The sequence below is a fragment of the Pipistrellus kuhlii genome, unplaced genomic scaffold, assembly GCF_014108245.1.
Source record: "Pipistrellus kuhlii isolate mPipKuh1 unplaced genomic scaffold, mPipKuh1.p scaffold_m20_p_23, whole genome shotgun sequence".
Taxonomy (NCBI): domain Eukaryota; kingdom Metazoa; phylum Chordata; class Mammalia; order Chiroptera; family Vespertilionidae; genus Pipistrellus; species Pipistrellus kuhlii.
The window spans coordinates 1,617,925-1,631,446 of NW_023425522.1; the positions used below are offsets into that span (position 1 = coordinate 1,617,925).

Below are 13,522 nucleotides of genomic sequence, written 5' to 3' on the forward strand. Positions count from 1 at the left end.
TGTATATTAAAGGGGAAGTGGGTAAGAATGTGGATTAGTATTTGCTTGTGTTGAATTTATATTGCTTGTTTCTTACTTTCAGGAAGAAACTAGGGTGGGACCAAGATTTTTCACGTAAGCTTTTTGAACCAGGTGAACAATTTTTTCTTAAGACGTGGTCAGTTGTGGCACCTGCAGCAGAGCTCAGGGGGCCAACGACAGAATGTCCACTGCATCTGAATATAGGCAGGGGCCTGAGAACTTCTACAGGAGTCAGGCCTGGTGGGGGCAGAGCAGAGCGGCTCACAGCGGGTGGAAAGTTGATGAGAATCAGCAAGTTTTGCCAGAGGAATGTTGAACTCTGTAACTTGTATAAAAAGAATCGCTGAAGTACTTATAGAGTAAAATTTATTTATTTAGAGTAGAATTTAAAGCACACAGGTTTTTTTTTTAATGTTATTAAAATTTATTTCTCCTTCTTTTTCTTTTTAAATATATTTTATTTGTTTTTTTTAATCAATCTTTATTGTTCATATTATTACAAAGGTTCCCCATTTCTTCCCCCCTCCACCAGGTTCCCACCCCACCCTCTGCCCCTTCCCCATCCCCCATTGTCCTCATCCATAGGTGCACAGTTTATGTTCAGTCTCTTCCTCCCTCCCTTTCCTCCGATAGTAAATCCCTTTTCAGATAGTAAATCAGTTACTTAGCATTTTCTCATATCAATAATACCTCCACATGCCCAATGATACACTTCACACAAAAGATACTTCCAAATAGGTTAACCAACCTCCTCCAGGCCCCACCCAAGGCACTCACAGATCAACACCCCAGCGCTATACTAACTCAACACATCCAGATCTAAGCCTTCATCAGACCCTCAAGTTCCTGCAAAAGTTTCCAGCCATGTCTGAGAGGCAGCCATGGGGCAGGGGCAGGCGAGGAGCAAGCTGTTCCGGGCCTGGCTGCTCCGGGACTGGCCTCTGTTGCTCTGGTTCATTCCACAACCAGCTGCTCTGGGTCTGGTCACTGCCGCTCACGACCTAGTTGCTCTGGACTTGGCTGCTGCTGCTCCGGGTCTGGCCGCACCCGACCCAGCTGCTCTGGGCCCGGCTGCTCCAGGCCTGGCCACTCCCAGCCTGGCAGCCGCTGCTCTGGGCCTGGCTGTAAAGCACACAGTTTTTGAGTTTCTTCTGATATTTTATGTTTTGTTCCTGGATCAGACAGAACCATCACATAACTGTCCACTTTGTTTCCTGAAAAGATGTGCTTATGCATCCTCCGTTTGTACACCTCTGCTTGCCCTGCAGGACACCACAGGCGCGTGGCACACATTCCACAGCTGGGGAAGACCATCTACTGTGTCACCTGCTGAAAAGCCATCCAAAGTTAAGTTCAGGCTCAGTGATACAAAACACTCACTTCCCACAGGGATGGTTTCTTCGTGGTCAATCATGTAACTGATAGTTTTGCTTTTTGCTATGCTATCAGGAAAATCAGTAACAAATCTTATACAGTCAAACCTCATTTCTCGAAGGTCTCCCATCTGGAACAATTCGGTTCTCAACCAAGTTGTTCACAAAAAAAAAAAAAATGCCTTGGTTGTGGACCAAAACTTGTTCTGGGCCTGACAAGCCTTTCATGCTGATGCCACGGTAGGACACAAACCGCGGAGAATGGTTAGCACAATTTTAAATATATATATTTTATTGATTTTTTTACAGAGAGGAAGGTAGGATAGAGAGTTAGAAACATCGATGAGAGAGAGACATCGATCAGCTGCCCCCTGCACACCCCTCACTGAGGACGTGCCTGCAACCACGGTACATGCCCCTGACCAGAATCGAACCCTGGACTTTTCAGTCCGCAGGCCGACGCTCTATCCACTGAGCCAAATCGGTCTCGGCGGTTAGCATAATTTTAAAACAGAGACAACCAAGGTGCTCATGGTCTAAGGCTTTGAAAGTGCTCACCAAAACAGCACAACCAAGGCAACAGACCGAAAAACTGTTGGTGACTGGATAAACGAAAAGCAGCTGGTGACAGCATTTCAGAAGCAGATATATTAAAAATTTGTTTAAGGCTAGTAGGGGTAACTCAATAAATTTAATAAGTGTTTATTTATAGATTGAACAGCACATTAGACATGCACTATATATAAGAAAGATTAAAACAGGAATCATTTGAGGGTCTGGAATGGATTAATTCAATTTATATTACTTCTAATGGGAAAAAATGATTCCGTTTTCAAACAAACTGCTTCTCAAACAGTCTTTGGAACAAATTAGAGAACTGAGGTTCCACTGTAGTTCAACTTTAACTCAGGAGGCCCATATGATCTCTCTCTTTTTTTTTTTTAATAATATATAATCGATATATAAATATCTTGATTTCAGAGAGGAAGGGAGAGGGAGAGGGAGATAGAAACATCAATGAGAATCATTGACTAGCTGCCTCCTGCACACCCCCTACTGGGGATCAAGCCCACAACCCGGGCATGTGCCCCTGACCAGAATCCAACCCCGAACCCTTCAGTCCACAGGCTGAATCTGAGCCAAACTGGCTAGGGCTGATCTTTATGTGTGTAAATACTAGATACCTATTTGTTCTGATACTGACTTGTACTCCTAAATATATTTTTTCTAATGTTGATTTTTAAAAAAATGTAGTATCTACTTTCCTATGACAATGTATCCCAATAAAACTCTGAAAATTCAATGCAAAAAAAAAAAGTGTGGAAGAGTTAACAAAAAGTATTGTTACCATTGTAATTCAACATAGTTACTAATAACAGACAAGGAGCAGGGGGAAGGCCACATATGGGCACCCCACTTGTGCGGCTTTGCCAGGAAGCTGCAACTTCACACTCCCCAGGAAGCACAGGCCTATTCCCCCTGCAGGTCGCTGGGGGAGGGACTGGACAGGCCAGAACAGACGCATGCCCAGTGAAGTCTGGGTGCCAGAAGGTACTTGTCAGTCACACCCGGTAACAGGTCATCGGTCAGAGTAGGTGTAGCCACTGTAAGCTCAGGATGATTTGAGAGGTTTATTTTTATTTTCTAGTTTTTAAAAAAATATATTTTATTGATTTTTTTACAGAGAGGAAGGGAGAGGTCTAGATAGAGAGCTAGAAACATCGATGAGAGAGAAACATCGATCAGCTGCCTCCTGTCCACCCCCCCACCCGGGATGTGCCCGCAACCAATGTATTGTACATGCCCTTGACTGGAATCGAACCTGGAACGCAGGCCGACTCTCTATCCACTGAGCCAAACCGGTTTTGGCTATTTACTAGTTTTTAAAAATATATATATTTTTATTTATTTCATAGAGGAAGGGAGAGAGAGAAACATCAATGATGAGAGAGAATAATTGATTGGCTGCCTTCTGCACGTTTCCTACTGGGGGTTGAGCCCATAACCCAGCCATTTGCTCAGACTGGTGATCTCCTGGTTCATAGGTCAATGCTCAGCCATTGAGCCACACTGGCCGGGCTGAGAGATATTTAATCTCCTAAACAGGAGCTTTCTCTTTTGTGCTCTTGCCCTCATGGCTCTGGCGCTCTCCAGGACTCCACAGGAAGGACTAAGGGCTGCACCTAGCCCATGGGACCACGGCCCCAGGAAAGGGAACTGGACACCAGCTTTGCTTCTAGCTCTCATCCTCCAGGATTAGCTGACGGGAAATGGGACTGTGCAAACCTACGCTGCAATTCCACAGAAATAAAGCTTCCTACCAATTTCCTCCTACCATGGGCGCCTCCAAAAATGCTTATTCCAGCGGTACCCCGAGAGCCGCACTCCCACCGGAAACGGAGGAAGCCCATCCACGCCGTCCTCTGATAACACTGTCACTACAGGAAAGGGAGGGTCTTTGAAGGGCTGGTGTGTGTGTGTTAATGTGTTTTTCTTTCATCTGAATTCAATACCCTGGCATATTAAGTTGGTGAAAATTATGGAACTTTCTGTATGTTTTAATAAAAAAAATTAAAAACCCACAATAGTGGGGAGTATAAACAAAAGGAAAGGTTGGAAAAGTGTAGGTAGAGGCTTAGGGAAACCATTCCATCAGGATCCGCCCTCCGCCCTCTGTGAGCGAGGAGGAACCCAGCGCCTCAGCCCCTCGGGACCAGCGCGTCCGCTTCGGGCAAAGCCAGGACCCGGGCCCCGCCGACCTCCCCCCTGTCCCCCTTTCCTTCCACCGGGTGACACCCGCCCTCCGCCGACCTTCCCGGAGCCTCGGGCCAGCCCAGCATTTGCCGCGGACCGGACGGAGAACTGAGCTCCAGGCGGGCTCTGCCCTCGGGCTCCGGGGCGCGAGGCTCCGTGGCCCTGCCCACGCCCCGCGCCGCCGCCCGCAGAGCCCGCGGCCGTGGGAAGAGCCGCCAGGGGACGCCCGGAGGCCGGAAAGAGCCCGGCATGGCCGGGCCGCTAGGAGGGCCGGGCCGGGAGAACACGGCGCCTCGGGCTGGACGCTCTAGAATCGCGGCCCGGGAGGCTGCGTGGACGTGACGGATTCCCTCAGTGGGATGCTGGGTCCCGGAGCCGGCTCCTCGAGGACGGGAAAATGGCGGGCACTATCCCCGAGCGACGGGGCTGACGGCAGAGACGGGCCTGCAAGAGGGGGTTCCGAGAGCCGGTCCCGGGACAGCCCGGCGCCTCAGCCCCCGGCGCTGCCGGGCCCGGGGCCACCCGCCCACGCCCGACGGATCAGGACGCGCGCGCACGCCCGGGGCGTGGCCTCCCTTTCAGCTGGGCCGGGGCTGCCTGCGCGCATGCGCTGAGGCCGCCGCCGAGAACACCCCTGCGAGAGCCGAGCGCACCCTGGGCGGCGTCCGCCCCGGAGCTGGACAGCGGCGCGCGGAGGGGAGGGGTTGAAGGCGTGGCTTCCTCGGTAGCTGGGCTCGTATTGGGCGAAGCAGACAGAGGGGGTGGGAACTCCGCAGAACCCCCCGGCGATTGGCTAGAGGCTGGAGGGAGCGTGGTCTTGGGAGGCGGGGCGGAGGGCCCCGAGGGGCACAGCGCGACGATGAGGTGGTGGCGGCGGCCTTGAACAAGTGAGTTTTGAAGTCCCCTCCACTGGGCCGGAAGCCGGCGACCCGCGGGGACCTCCGAGAGCCCGAGGGGCAACGGTGAGGCGCGATCGGTGAGTGTGAGCCGGGGACAGCCGGTGCCCCGCCCCTCCCTTTCTTCCTGGACCGCGCCTTGGGCGCCTCCCCCACCCGCCCCTGCGTTCACCGTACCTGATCCCTGAGCTCCGAGTCCCGGCGTGGACACCTCTCACGTGCAGCCACCCTCCTTTGCCTCCTACTCGGCCTCCATCGGCTTAGGGAACTTGGAAATTTCCTGGTCCTGCTCCCCAGCCTCAGAGGGGAAACTGAGGTCCTGGTGGGCGGGCCTCGCCTCACCAGTGTTTTCACGCAGGCGCCATGGCCGAGCCCCTGAAAGAGGAAGACGGCGAGGACGGCTCTGGGGAGCCCCCCGGGCCAGTGAAGGCGGAACCGGCCAACACCGCTGCCTCTGTAGCGGCCAAGAACCTGGCCCTGCTGAAAGCTCGCTCCTTGGATGTGACCTTTGACGTGGGGGACGAGTACGAGATCATCGAGACCATAGGCAACGGGGCCTACGGGGTGGTGTCCTCCGCGCGCCGGCGCCTCACCGGTAAGCTTCCCTAGGTGTACTGTTCTCAGATGTGGAAACCACTTCCCCAGAGCGAGAAAGCTGCCCCATCCCAGACAGCCAGGAAGGAAAGCTGGGATGCAGATTCTGGTTTAAGTCAAACATCAGTTAGGTGCCATCTGGGTGCCAGGCTCTGTGTTGGGCACAGGTCTCAGAGACTCTGCCATGATGGTTTTGCCAGCTCATCAGCCGACATCCTCCTCAGAAAAATGACAGTCCCGATTGGACCAGGTTGGAGATCCTGTGCTGGGTAGAGGTAGGGAGGTAGAAAGAGCACAGGCATTATGGAGTCTAGACGACCACTAACTAGCTATGCAACTCCAATAAGTTACTGAGATGAGATTTCCTCATCTGTAACTTTGAGCTACTAGTAACTGTCTCAGGAGATGGATGAGAAGGGACAACCTGATCATGTATGTAAAGTGCTTAGCACAGAGGGCTTGTACCAGTAGGTGCTCAGTATACAGTTATAACAGCTGCTGTTATTCAGTATGTGGCTGCCCCTTTGGTCGCTCCTGCCCCCAGCCCCCACCCCTGCACCAGCCCCTCTGCGGGCGCAGCCTGTGGCCAAGTGCAAGCTGTTGTTATTTGCATCCTGGATGGGAGGTGTTGAAGGCGGCCTTGTGCCACTGCAGCTGCCCAGGTACCTTACAGTACCTGCCTTCCTCTGCTCCCAGGCCAGCAGGTGGCCATTAAGAAGATCCCTAATGCTTTTGATGTGGTGACTAATGCCAAGCGGACCCTCAGGGAGCTGAAGATCCTCAAACACTTCAAGCATGACAACATCATCGCCATCAAGGACATCCTGAGGCCCACTGTGCCCTACGGCGAGTTCAAATCTGTGTAAGGAGGGGTGTTGGGAGAGGAGGCTGGATGGGGATGTTTTCTGAAGGCTGGACAGGATTGCCACAGTTCTGGAAGGACAGCTGGAAAATTCCCACAGTTCCAGGACCAGTGTTCCCTTAGGGCAGTGGTCGGCAAACTATGGCTCTCGAGCCAGAGGTTTGTCATTCTGTTGACTAATGAGTTTGCCAACCACTGCCTTAGGGCATTCTCAGGGACAACTGTGATTCCTCAGGAAAGGTACAGGTGCTACAGTTTTATAGACTCAGTATACGGGATGGCAAATAACCACACTCTCCTTTTCCCACAGCAGACATCACTAGTCAATCACAGAACACTTTCCTATAGAAAATGGACAAGGTACCACAGTTTTCATCATAGTCTTTCAAGCAGCCACTCCCAAATAATGGAGTTTGCTGCCAAACGAAAACTATTGGCCAGCCCTAGTTTAATCTGACCTCATCTTTTCTCTCATGGAGAAATAGGTCTGGAGAGAAAGGGCTTTAATTCTTTAAGCTCATGGAAAAACTGTAGAGACTCTAGGATCTTTATACCACGCTGTTGGCCCCTACAGAATCTGAGGGTAAGGCCCTTCCATGTCTGGAGTCAGGAGGGCATGGTGAGGTTGGGGCTGGAATGTGGGCAAGACAGCCATGCCTCTTCCCTGTCCCTTCTAGTTACGTGGTGCTGGACCTGATGGAGAGTGACCTGCACCAGATCATCCACTCCTCGCAGCCGCTCACACTGGAGCACGTGCGCTACTTCCTGTACCAGCTGCTACGGGGCCTCAAGTACATGCACTCGGCTCAGGTCATCCACCGTGACCTCAAGCCCTCCAACTTGTTGGTGAACGAGAACTGTGAGCTCAAGATCGGTGACTTTGGCATGGCGCGGGGCCTGTGCACCTCGCCTGCTGAGCATCAGTACTTCATGACCGAATACGTGGCCACGCGCTGGTACCGGGCCCCCGAGCTCATGCTGTCCCTGCATGAGTACACGCAGGCCATTGACCTGTGGTCCGTGGGCTGTATCTTTGGCGAGATGCTGGCCAGGCGCCAGCTCTTCCCAGGCAAAAACTACGTGCACCAGCTGCAGCTGATCATGACAGTGCTGGGTACCCCGTCGCCAGCTGTGATTCAGGCCGTAGGCGCTGAAAGGGTACGGGCATATATCCAGAGTCTGCCACCACGCCAGCCTGTGCCCTGGGAGACAGTGTACCCCGGTGCTGACCGCCAGGCCCTCTCGCTGCTGGGGCGAATGCTGCGTTTTGAGCCCAGTGCCCGCATGTCGGCAGCTGCTGCGCTGCGCCACCCCTTTCTGGCCAAGTACCATGACCCCGATGATGAGCCTGACTGTGCCCCACCCTTTGACTTCGCCTTTGACCGGGAAGCCCTCACCCGGGAGCGGATTAAGGAGGCCATTGTGGCTGAGATTGAGGACTTCCATGCCCGGCGTGAGGGCATCCGCCAGCAGATCCGCTTCCAGCCTTCTCTGCAGCCAGTGGCCAGTGAGCCCAGCTGCCCTGACATTGAGATGCCCAGTTCCTGGGCTCCCAGTGGGGACTGTGCCATGGAGTCGCCTCCGCCAGCTCCACTGCCGTGCCCTGGCCCTGCACCTGACACGATTGACATGGCCCTGCAGCCACCCCCCGCGTTGGCCAGTGAGCCAGCCCCTCCGAAGAGGGAGGGTGCCATCTCAGACAACACCAAAGCCGCCCTCAAAGCTGCCCTGCTCAAGTCCCTGCGGAGCCGGCTCCGAGGTGCCTTCCAGGAGCCGCAGCTGCCTGGGGGAGGGGGCGGCCGGAGAGGGACGCTGGGCTTGCACAGGGCCACAGGCTCTTACGTCCCCCCTGTCTGACTTCCCTGCAGATGGGCCCAGTGCCCCCCCGGAAGCACCTGAGCCCCGGAAGCCAGTGACGGCCCAGGAGCGCCAGCGGGAGCGGGAGGAGAAGCGGCGGCGGAGGCAGGAGCGAGCGAAGGAGCGGGAAAAGCGGCGGCAGGAGCGGGAGCGCAAGGAGCGAGGGACTGGGGCCTCTGGGGGCCCCTCCACTGACCCCCTGGCGGGGCTGGTGCTGAGTGACAATGACCGCAGCCTGCTGGAGCGCTGGACTCGGATGGCCCAGCCCCCAGCCCCCGCCCCCGCCCCGGCCCCTGCTCCAGGAACTACACCGCCAGCCCAGCCCCCCAGTCCTGCTGGCTCTGTAGCCCAGCCCACTGGACCCCCACCGCCACCTGCAGGTGCCACCCCTGGTCCTGCACCACAGCCCGCCTGCCCAGCCCCTGGCCCTGCCCCCCACCCTGCTGGCCCTCCTAGGCCTGGCCCTGGCCCTGCTGCACTCCAGACCACCGCCACCACCTCCGGCCTCCTGGCCCCCCAGGCGCTAGTGCCTCCCCCTGGGATGCCTGGTTCCAGCACCCTGGGTGTTCTGCCTTACTTCCCATCTGGCCCACCCCCTCCAGACCCCAGGGGGGCCCCTCAACCCTCCACCTCAGAGTCACCCGATGTCAACCTGGTGACCCAGCAGCTGTCCAAGTCTCAGGTGAGAGAGGAGCCGGGCCGTGCAGACCCTTGGACCTGGGCCCAGGGAAATGGGGTGGGAGTCTTCGCTGTGGGTGGTGTGTCTCGTTCCATGAAAAGTGAGCAGCAGAGGCTTTGTCTCTGCACGTGTGCCCGGGCTCGTAGGAGGAGCATAATGCTGATGAGCAGGTGGCTGAGAGAGAAATGCGATGCTCCCCAGGAAGGGCCCGGCCTGGAGATGGGCCCCAGCCAGCTCGCAAGGATTGTCGAGGCTGGCACTGGTACCCACGGGCGGGCATCCAGCAGAGTCTTGGGCAGGGCAGTATCAGGTCAGGGGCTCCCTGCAGGCCTCCGTCTGCTCTTGGTGGTGCCTGCGTTGTAACCTGCCAATATGCCCTGCAGGTGGAGGACCCTTTGCCCCCCGCGTTCTCAGGCACTCCAAAGGGCAGCGGGGCTGGTTATGGTGTTGGCTTTGACCTGGAAGAATTCCTAAACCAGTCTTTCGATATGGGTGTGGCGGATGGGCCGCAGGACGGGTGAGTTGTCTGGACTGCACTCTGGAGCAGAGCTGGGTTCCTGGTGCCGGAGGAACGTGCCTGTGGGAGGGAGGGGGGGAGCCAGCCCCGGGATCATCTCTCCCTGCTCCCCTTTCCCTGCAGCCAGACGGACTCCGCCTCACTCTCAGCCTCCCTGCTGGCTGACTGGCTCGAGGGCCACGGCATGAACCCTTCTGACATCGAGTCTCTGCAGCGTGAGATCCAGATGGATTCCCCGATGCTGCTGGCTGACCTGCCTGACCTCCAGGAGCCCTGAGGCCCGCAGCCCGTGCCTGCGTGCCGGGGAAGACCCAGACCCCAGGCCCGGCAGGGGACGCTTGGCTTGGGATCATCCGGAGGTTCCGCTGAGACCACCCCACAGCCTTAAGAAGCCACCTGAGCCACCACCGAGCCATGACAGGATCAGGAAGCCCCTACTCCCCGGGCGATCCTTCTCAGTATTCTATTTTTATTATGTGATTTTATTATTAGTCATTCTCTTTGCCATAAAAATGAGGCCTGTGAAATAGAAGGTTCTCTCTGGCGCTAACTCGGGTGTCTTTGTGGAGTGGAGGGCGGGTGCTGTCAGTGAGGAGAAGGAGCCAGGCCCCGCATTCGGGGGCCAGCAGATGCAGTTGCACGCACAACAGCCACAGCCCACTCGCTCGTCCTGAGGCTGAGACCTCCTCTCCCCTCCTGCCTCCAGCCTGCGACAGCGTCCTGTGCTCCTCCCATGGCCAGACTGCAGCCTGGGCCGGGGCGGACCTCATCTAAGCCTGCCCGGCCTGTGGCTGTTCGGGGTGGGTGGGTGGGGTGGGTGGGGGGTTGTGCAGTAGCTGTGGTGGCCGAACCTCATCTATGCCTGCCCGGCCTGTGGCTGTTCAGGGGGCTGGGTCGTGCAGTAGCCGTGGTGAAATACAGTTTGGGCAGAGCTTTGGAGGCCTGGGGCAGGAAGCAGGGAAGCTAAGGTGACAGATGGGGCAAGGGGCCCGCGGTGCTCACCACTAGAGAAGGTGGAGGGAGGAAGGAAGCGAAGGTGAGACATTTTCTGAGAACAGCCAGGGCGTTGCTAGGGTGTGGTGATGGCGGCCATGCAGGTGGGAAGGAGGCTGGCTAAGGGGAGCACCAGCCTGCCGCCTGGGTTAGCAGCTCGTGGCTGGGGGTTGAGCGGAGGCAGAGGAGGCCTGGGAACTGGCTGGCAGCTTCGCCTCAGGTGGAGGGAAGAGGCCTGGCTCCGGGGATGCCTGGTGTGGCGGGGTGAGCTGGGGCTGGAGCTGTTAAGAAGCAGGGCTAACGGGGAGGGGGTATGGGGGGGGAGGGTGCAGGCCCAGCGGGGGAGCGCTCCTGGAGGCCAGCAGCCAGGAGCGCGGCCTTGGGGCCAGGCCTCGGCTCAGGCCCGGCGTATTTTCATCTCGGTGCGCTTGAGGGAGTAGTAGAAGCCCTTCCACTGGGCCCAGTTGATGCCGTTGGCGTAGGAGAGGTGGGAGCCCCCCAGGTAGAAGCCGTTGAGGTTGGCAAAGTGGCAGCTTCGGAACCAGAAGGCGCCGGAGGAGAGGGCCGCGCAGTTCTGCAGGAAGAGGTCCTGGTCCCGGTCGAAGGTGGAGAACTTCTGGCCGCTGTGGTAAGACAGGGAGTCGCCTGGCGGGAAGAGGGATGGCGTGGAGGCTGAGCTTACGGGAGGGAGCGGCCCTTCCCGAGCCAGAGCTGGGTGCTGAGCTGCAAAGAGAAGCAGCTGCTCCGAGGCGGCGGGCGGGGCTGCTGGGCTGGTTGGAGCCAGCTGTGACCCTTCCTGGCCAGCCCGCCTCCCCCCACTCCCTCTGCCTGCCAGGCGGGTACCTGCACCGCCGTCCTCGAAGCCGGCCACATAGAGGGAGTAGCCGTCCTCCTCGGCGCTGATGGCGTTGGGCGCGATGGAGAAGTCGGCGTACTTGGCATAGGCCGTGTTGTTCTCAAAGTCTTCCAGGTCCACGCGCAGCTCGTACTTCTGCTTCAGCGTGAGGAGGTGCAGGTTCTGCAGCCCTGTGGAGGCAGCAGTCAGCCTGGTGCTGGCCTGGAGGCCCCCCACTTGCCTGGGCCCCGCCTTACCCAGCCAGTACTCCCCGTCGGCGCGGCCGAAGCCCAGCTTGTAGTCATTCCAGCCCCGGAAGAAGCTCACAGAGCCGTTGAATCGCTTCTGGAAAACCTGGAGCGGAGGCGACAGGCCTGAGCTTTCAGGGTCCAGGGGACAGGGGCTCCCCCAGGTCTGGGCCCAGAGGTGCGAAGGTGTTTGTTAAAGACCTAAGCGGGGCCAGAAGCCATGCGCTCTGCACCCCTCGAGCAGCTGCTGAGAGCTGGGAGGAGGGTAGGGCGGCCTCTGACGCCAGGGGAGTCCGTGCTGCCCTGTGATGCTGAAGCAGTTACTTCACTGCCCTGCGCTTCCGTCCTCTAAAAGGAGCCTTCCTCCGAGGCTGTTAGGGGATCACTGCTGACAGCAGCTTACAACCCACACCCTGGGGACAGAGATGGAGAAATCGGGGCTCCCAGAGGCGCAGCCTGTCACGTGCCCGGACCAGAGCTCCTCCCACTCACCGTCCACTTCCCACCCTCCGTGGTCATGTCGCAGAAGACGGGCACCGGCACGCTGGGCCCCTCGGGGTAGATGAGGTACACGCCGTCCGCCTGGTAGCCCTGGCTGTAGATGTCGTCGCAGTCCAGGGGTTGCTGAAGGCAGGACCTCTCCAGAGCTGGGGGCCGGGAGGGGAGGAAGGGGCTGAGGCATAGCTCGCACCGTGCACCCCACAATTTGCCTCTGTCCCTAGGTCTCTCACAAGAAATTGCAAGGGTTCTTAGGGGGTGCTCGAAGGTCATCTCATCCATCTGCCCCGCTTAGAGCAGGAGCCGAGTCCTGAGAGCCGGTGGGCTCCAGACACTGGCTTGCAGCCTCTCCCGCCCGCCCGCCTGTGGGCCCGGCTGCTCACCATCTCCTCGGATCATGGGGGTCTGGGGGGCACAGTGGGGAGTGGAGAGCAGCAGCAGCAGCGGCGGCAGGGCCAGGAGGGTCTGGTGACAGGAAATTGGGATCCTCAGCCAAGTCGTTCCGATGCCAGAGCCCCCTGCTTTCTCTGCACGCCCCCCCCCCGGCCCCCCAACATACCAACCCGCCAGGAACCCGCTCTGGGCCAGCCCTGCGCCCTGGAGACAGCGGGCTGCAGCGAAAGCCCCATGCGGTCCCCGTCCCCTCTCTGGCCAGGGTCCTCCAAACAGGGCTCAGTCCCCACAGGGCCGTACCTTCATGCTGCCAGTTCGGCTCCGAGCGGCTGGGTGTCTGCTGCCCCAGACGGCGACCGCGCCGAGTTATGTGCTGGGCCCCCGCCAGCAGCCGGGCCCGCCCCCTGGAGCCGCAGAGCCCCCTCCCCGCGCCGGGCGCCGGGCGCCGGACCAGCGCCTGCCGGAGCCAGGGGACCACCTGGGTCTCATTAGGCCTGTCTGCTAGACGCCGCGACGTTAACTCTCACTGGCTCAGCCGAAGACCGTTTTCTTTTCTCCCTCCTTCCCAGGTCTGTGTCACCGCTGGGGTGGTGGGTGCGCGGGCTTGGGTTCTGCGGGGGGAGGCCCAGGGGCACAGCTTCAGAGCCCTCGAGTCTGGCCAGGCTGGGGTGGGCTGGAGGCGGCAGGGCCCGCAGGCTCCTGGCAGGGCCGGGGCATTGCTAAGCCATGAGCACGGCTCGCAGGCGTCCAACTGCTGTCTGCTCCAGCCCCAGCTCCAGCCAGGGCCCTCCAGCCCCTTCCTCCCTCCCAGACTCCCCCGGGGCCTGTCTGGCCGGCACAGCACAGGGCCTCCTTTGTCTTCCATGCACTGTCCCCCTTTTCCTCAGACCCTCACTTGGCTCCCATCCAACATCAGACTCCCCTCTAGGCCATCGCACCATTTCCAGCCCCCAAACCACCCCTTCCCTTCTCGCCCCATGTAGCCATCTGTCCGCTGCCAAC

The 13,522-nt window shown here is 58.2% G+C and overlaps 2 protein-coding genes across 4 annotated transcripts; one reads left to right on the top strand and one right to left on the bottom strand.

Annotated features, from left to right (window-relative positions):
• Positions 1-4,406: 4,406 nt before the first annotated feature.
• Positions 4,407-10,080, top strand: MAPK7 (mitogen-activated protein kinase 7). 3 transcript variants are annotated; one of them, XM_036451957.2, is made up of 7 exons: positions 4,409-5,124; positions 5,403-5,639; positions 6,335-6,500; positions 7,178-8,259; positions 8,369-9,039; positions 9,420-9,553; positions 9,677-10,080. In XM_036451957.2, the coding sequence occupies exons 2-7, from the start codon at positions 5,408-5,410 to the stop codon at positions 9,828-9,830; spliced, it is 2,439 nt and encodes an 812-aa protein (XP_036307850.1). In that variant the 5' UTR covers positions 4,409-5,124; positions 5,403-5,407; the 3' UTR covers positions 9,831-10,080. The 3 variants fall into 3 exon arrangements, with proteins under 3 accessions (XP_036307851.1, XP_036307850.1, XP_036307852.1); XM_036451958.2 differs by lacking the exon at positions 9,420-9,553 and having other exon boundaries at positions 4,407-5,124; XM_036451959.2 differs by lacking the exons at positions 4,409-5,124; positions 5,403-5,639; positions 6,335-6,500 and adding an exon at positions 6,856-7,083.
• Positions 10,015-12,967, bottom strand: MFAP4 (microfibril associated protein 4). The gene is made up of 6 exons (XM_036451960.2): positions 12,821-12,967; positions 12,511-12,592; positions 12,122-12,276; positions 11,639-11,735; positions 11,390-11,572; positions 10,015-11,191 (listed from the first exon to the last, which is right to left on the bottom strand). Exons 1-6 carry the CDS (start codon positions 12,824-12,826, stop codon positions 10,944-10,946), a joined length of 771 nt encoding a protein of 256 aa, XP_036307853.1. The 5' UTR covers positions 12,827-12,967; the 3' UTR covers positions 10,015-10,943.
• Positions 12,968-13,522: the final 555 nt, after the last annotated feature.

Bases quoted from the DNA above. Each gene is read 5' to 3' on its own strand.
- MAPK7 (XM_036451957.2), top strand. From the start codon at position 5,408: ATGGCCGAGCCCCTGAAAGAGGAAGACGGCGAGGACGGCTCTGGGGAG. The intron at 8,260-8,368 runs GTGCCTTCCAGG...ACTTCCCTGCAG, and splicing joins CCTGCGGAGCCGGCTCCGAG to ATGGGCCCAGTGCCCCCCCG. The intron at 9,554-9,676 runs GTGAGTTGTCTG...CTTTCCCTGCAG, and splicing joins GCGGATGGGCCGCAGGACGG to CCAGACGGACTCCGCCTCAC.
- MFAP4 (XM_036451960.2), bottom strand. The intron at 12,277-12,510 runs GTGAGCAGCCGG...CCCGGCCCCCAG, and splicing joins CCCCATGATCCGAGGAGATG to CTCTGGAGAGGTCCTGCCTT. The intron at 11,192-11,389 runs GTACCCGCCTGG...TCTTCCCGCCAG, and splicing joins CTTCGAGGACGGCGGTGCAG to GCGACTCCCTGTCTTACCAC.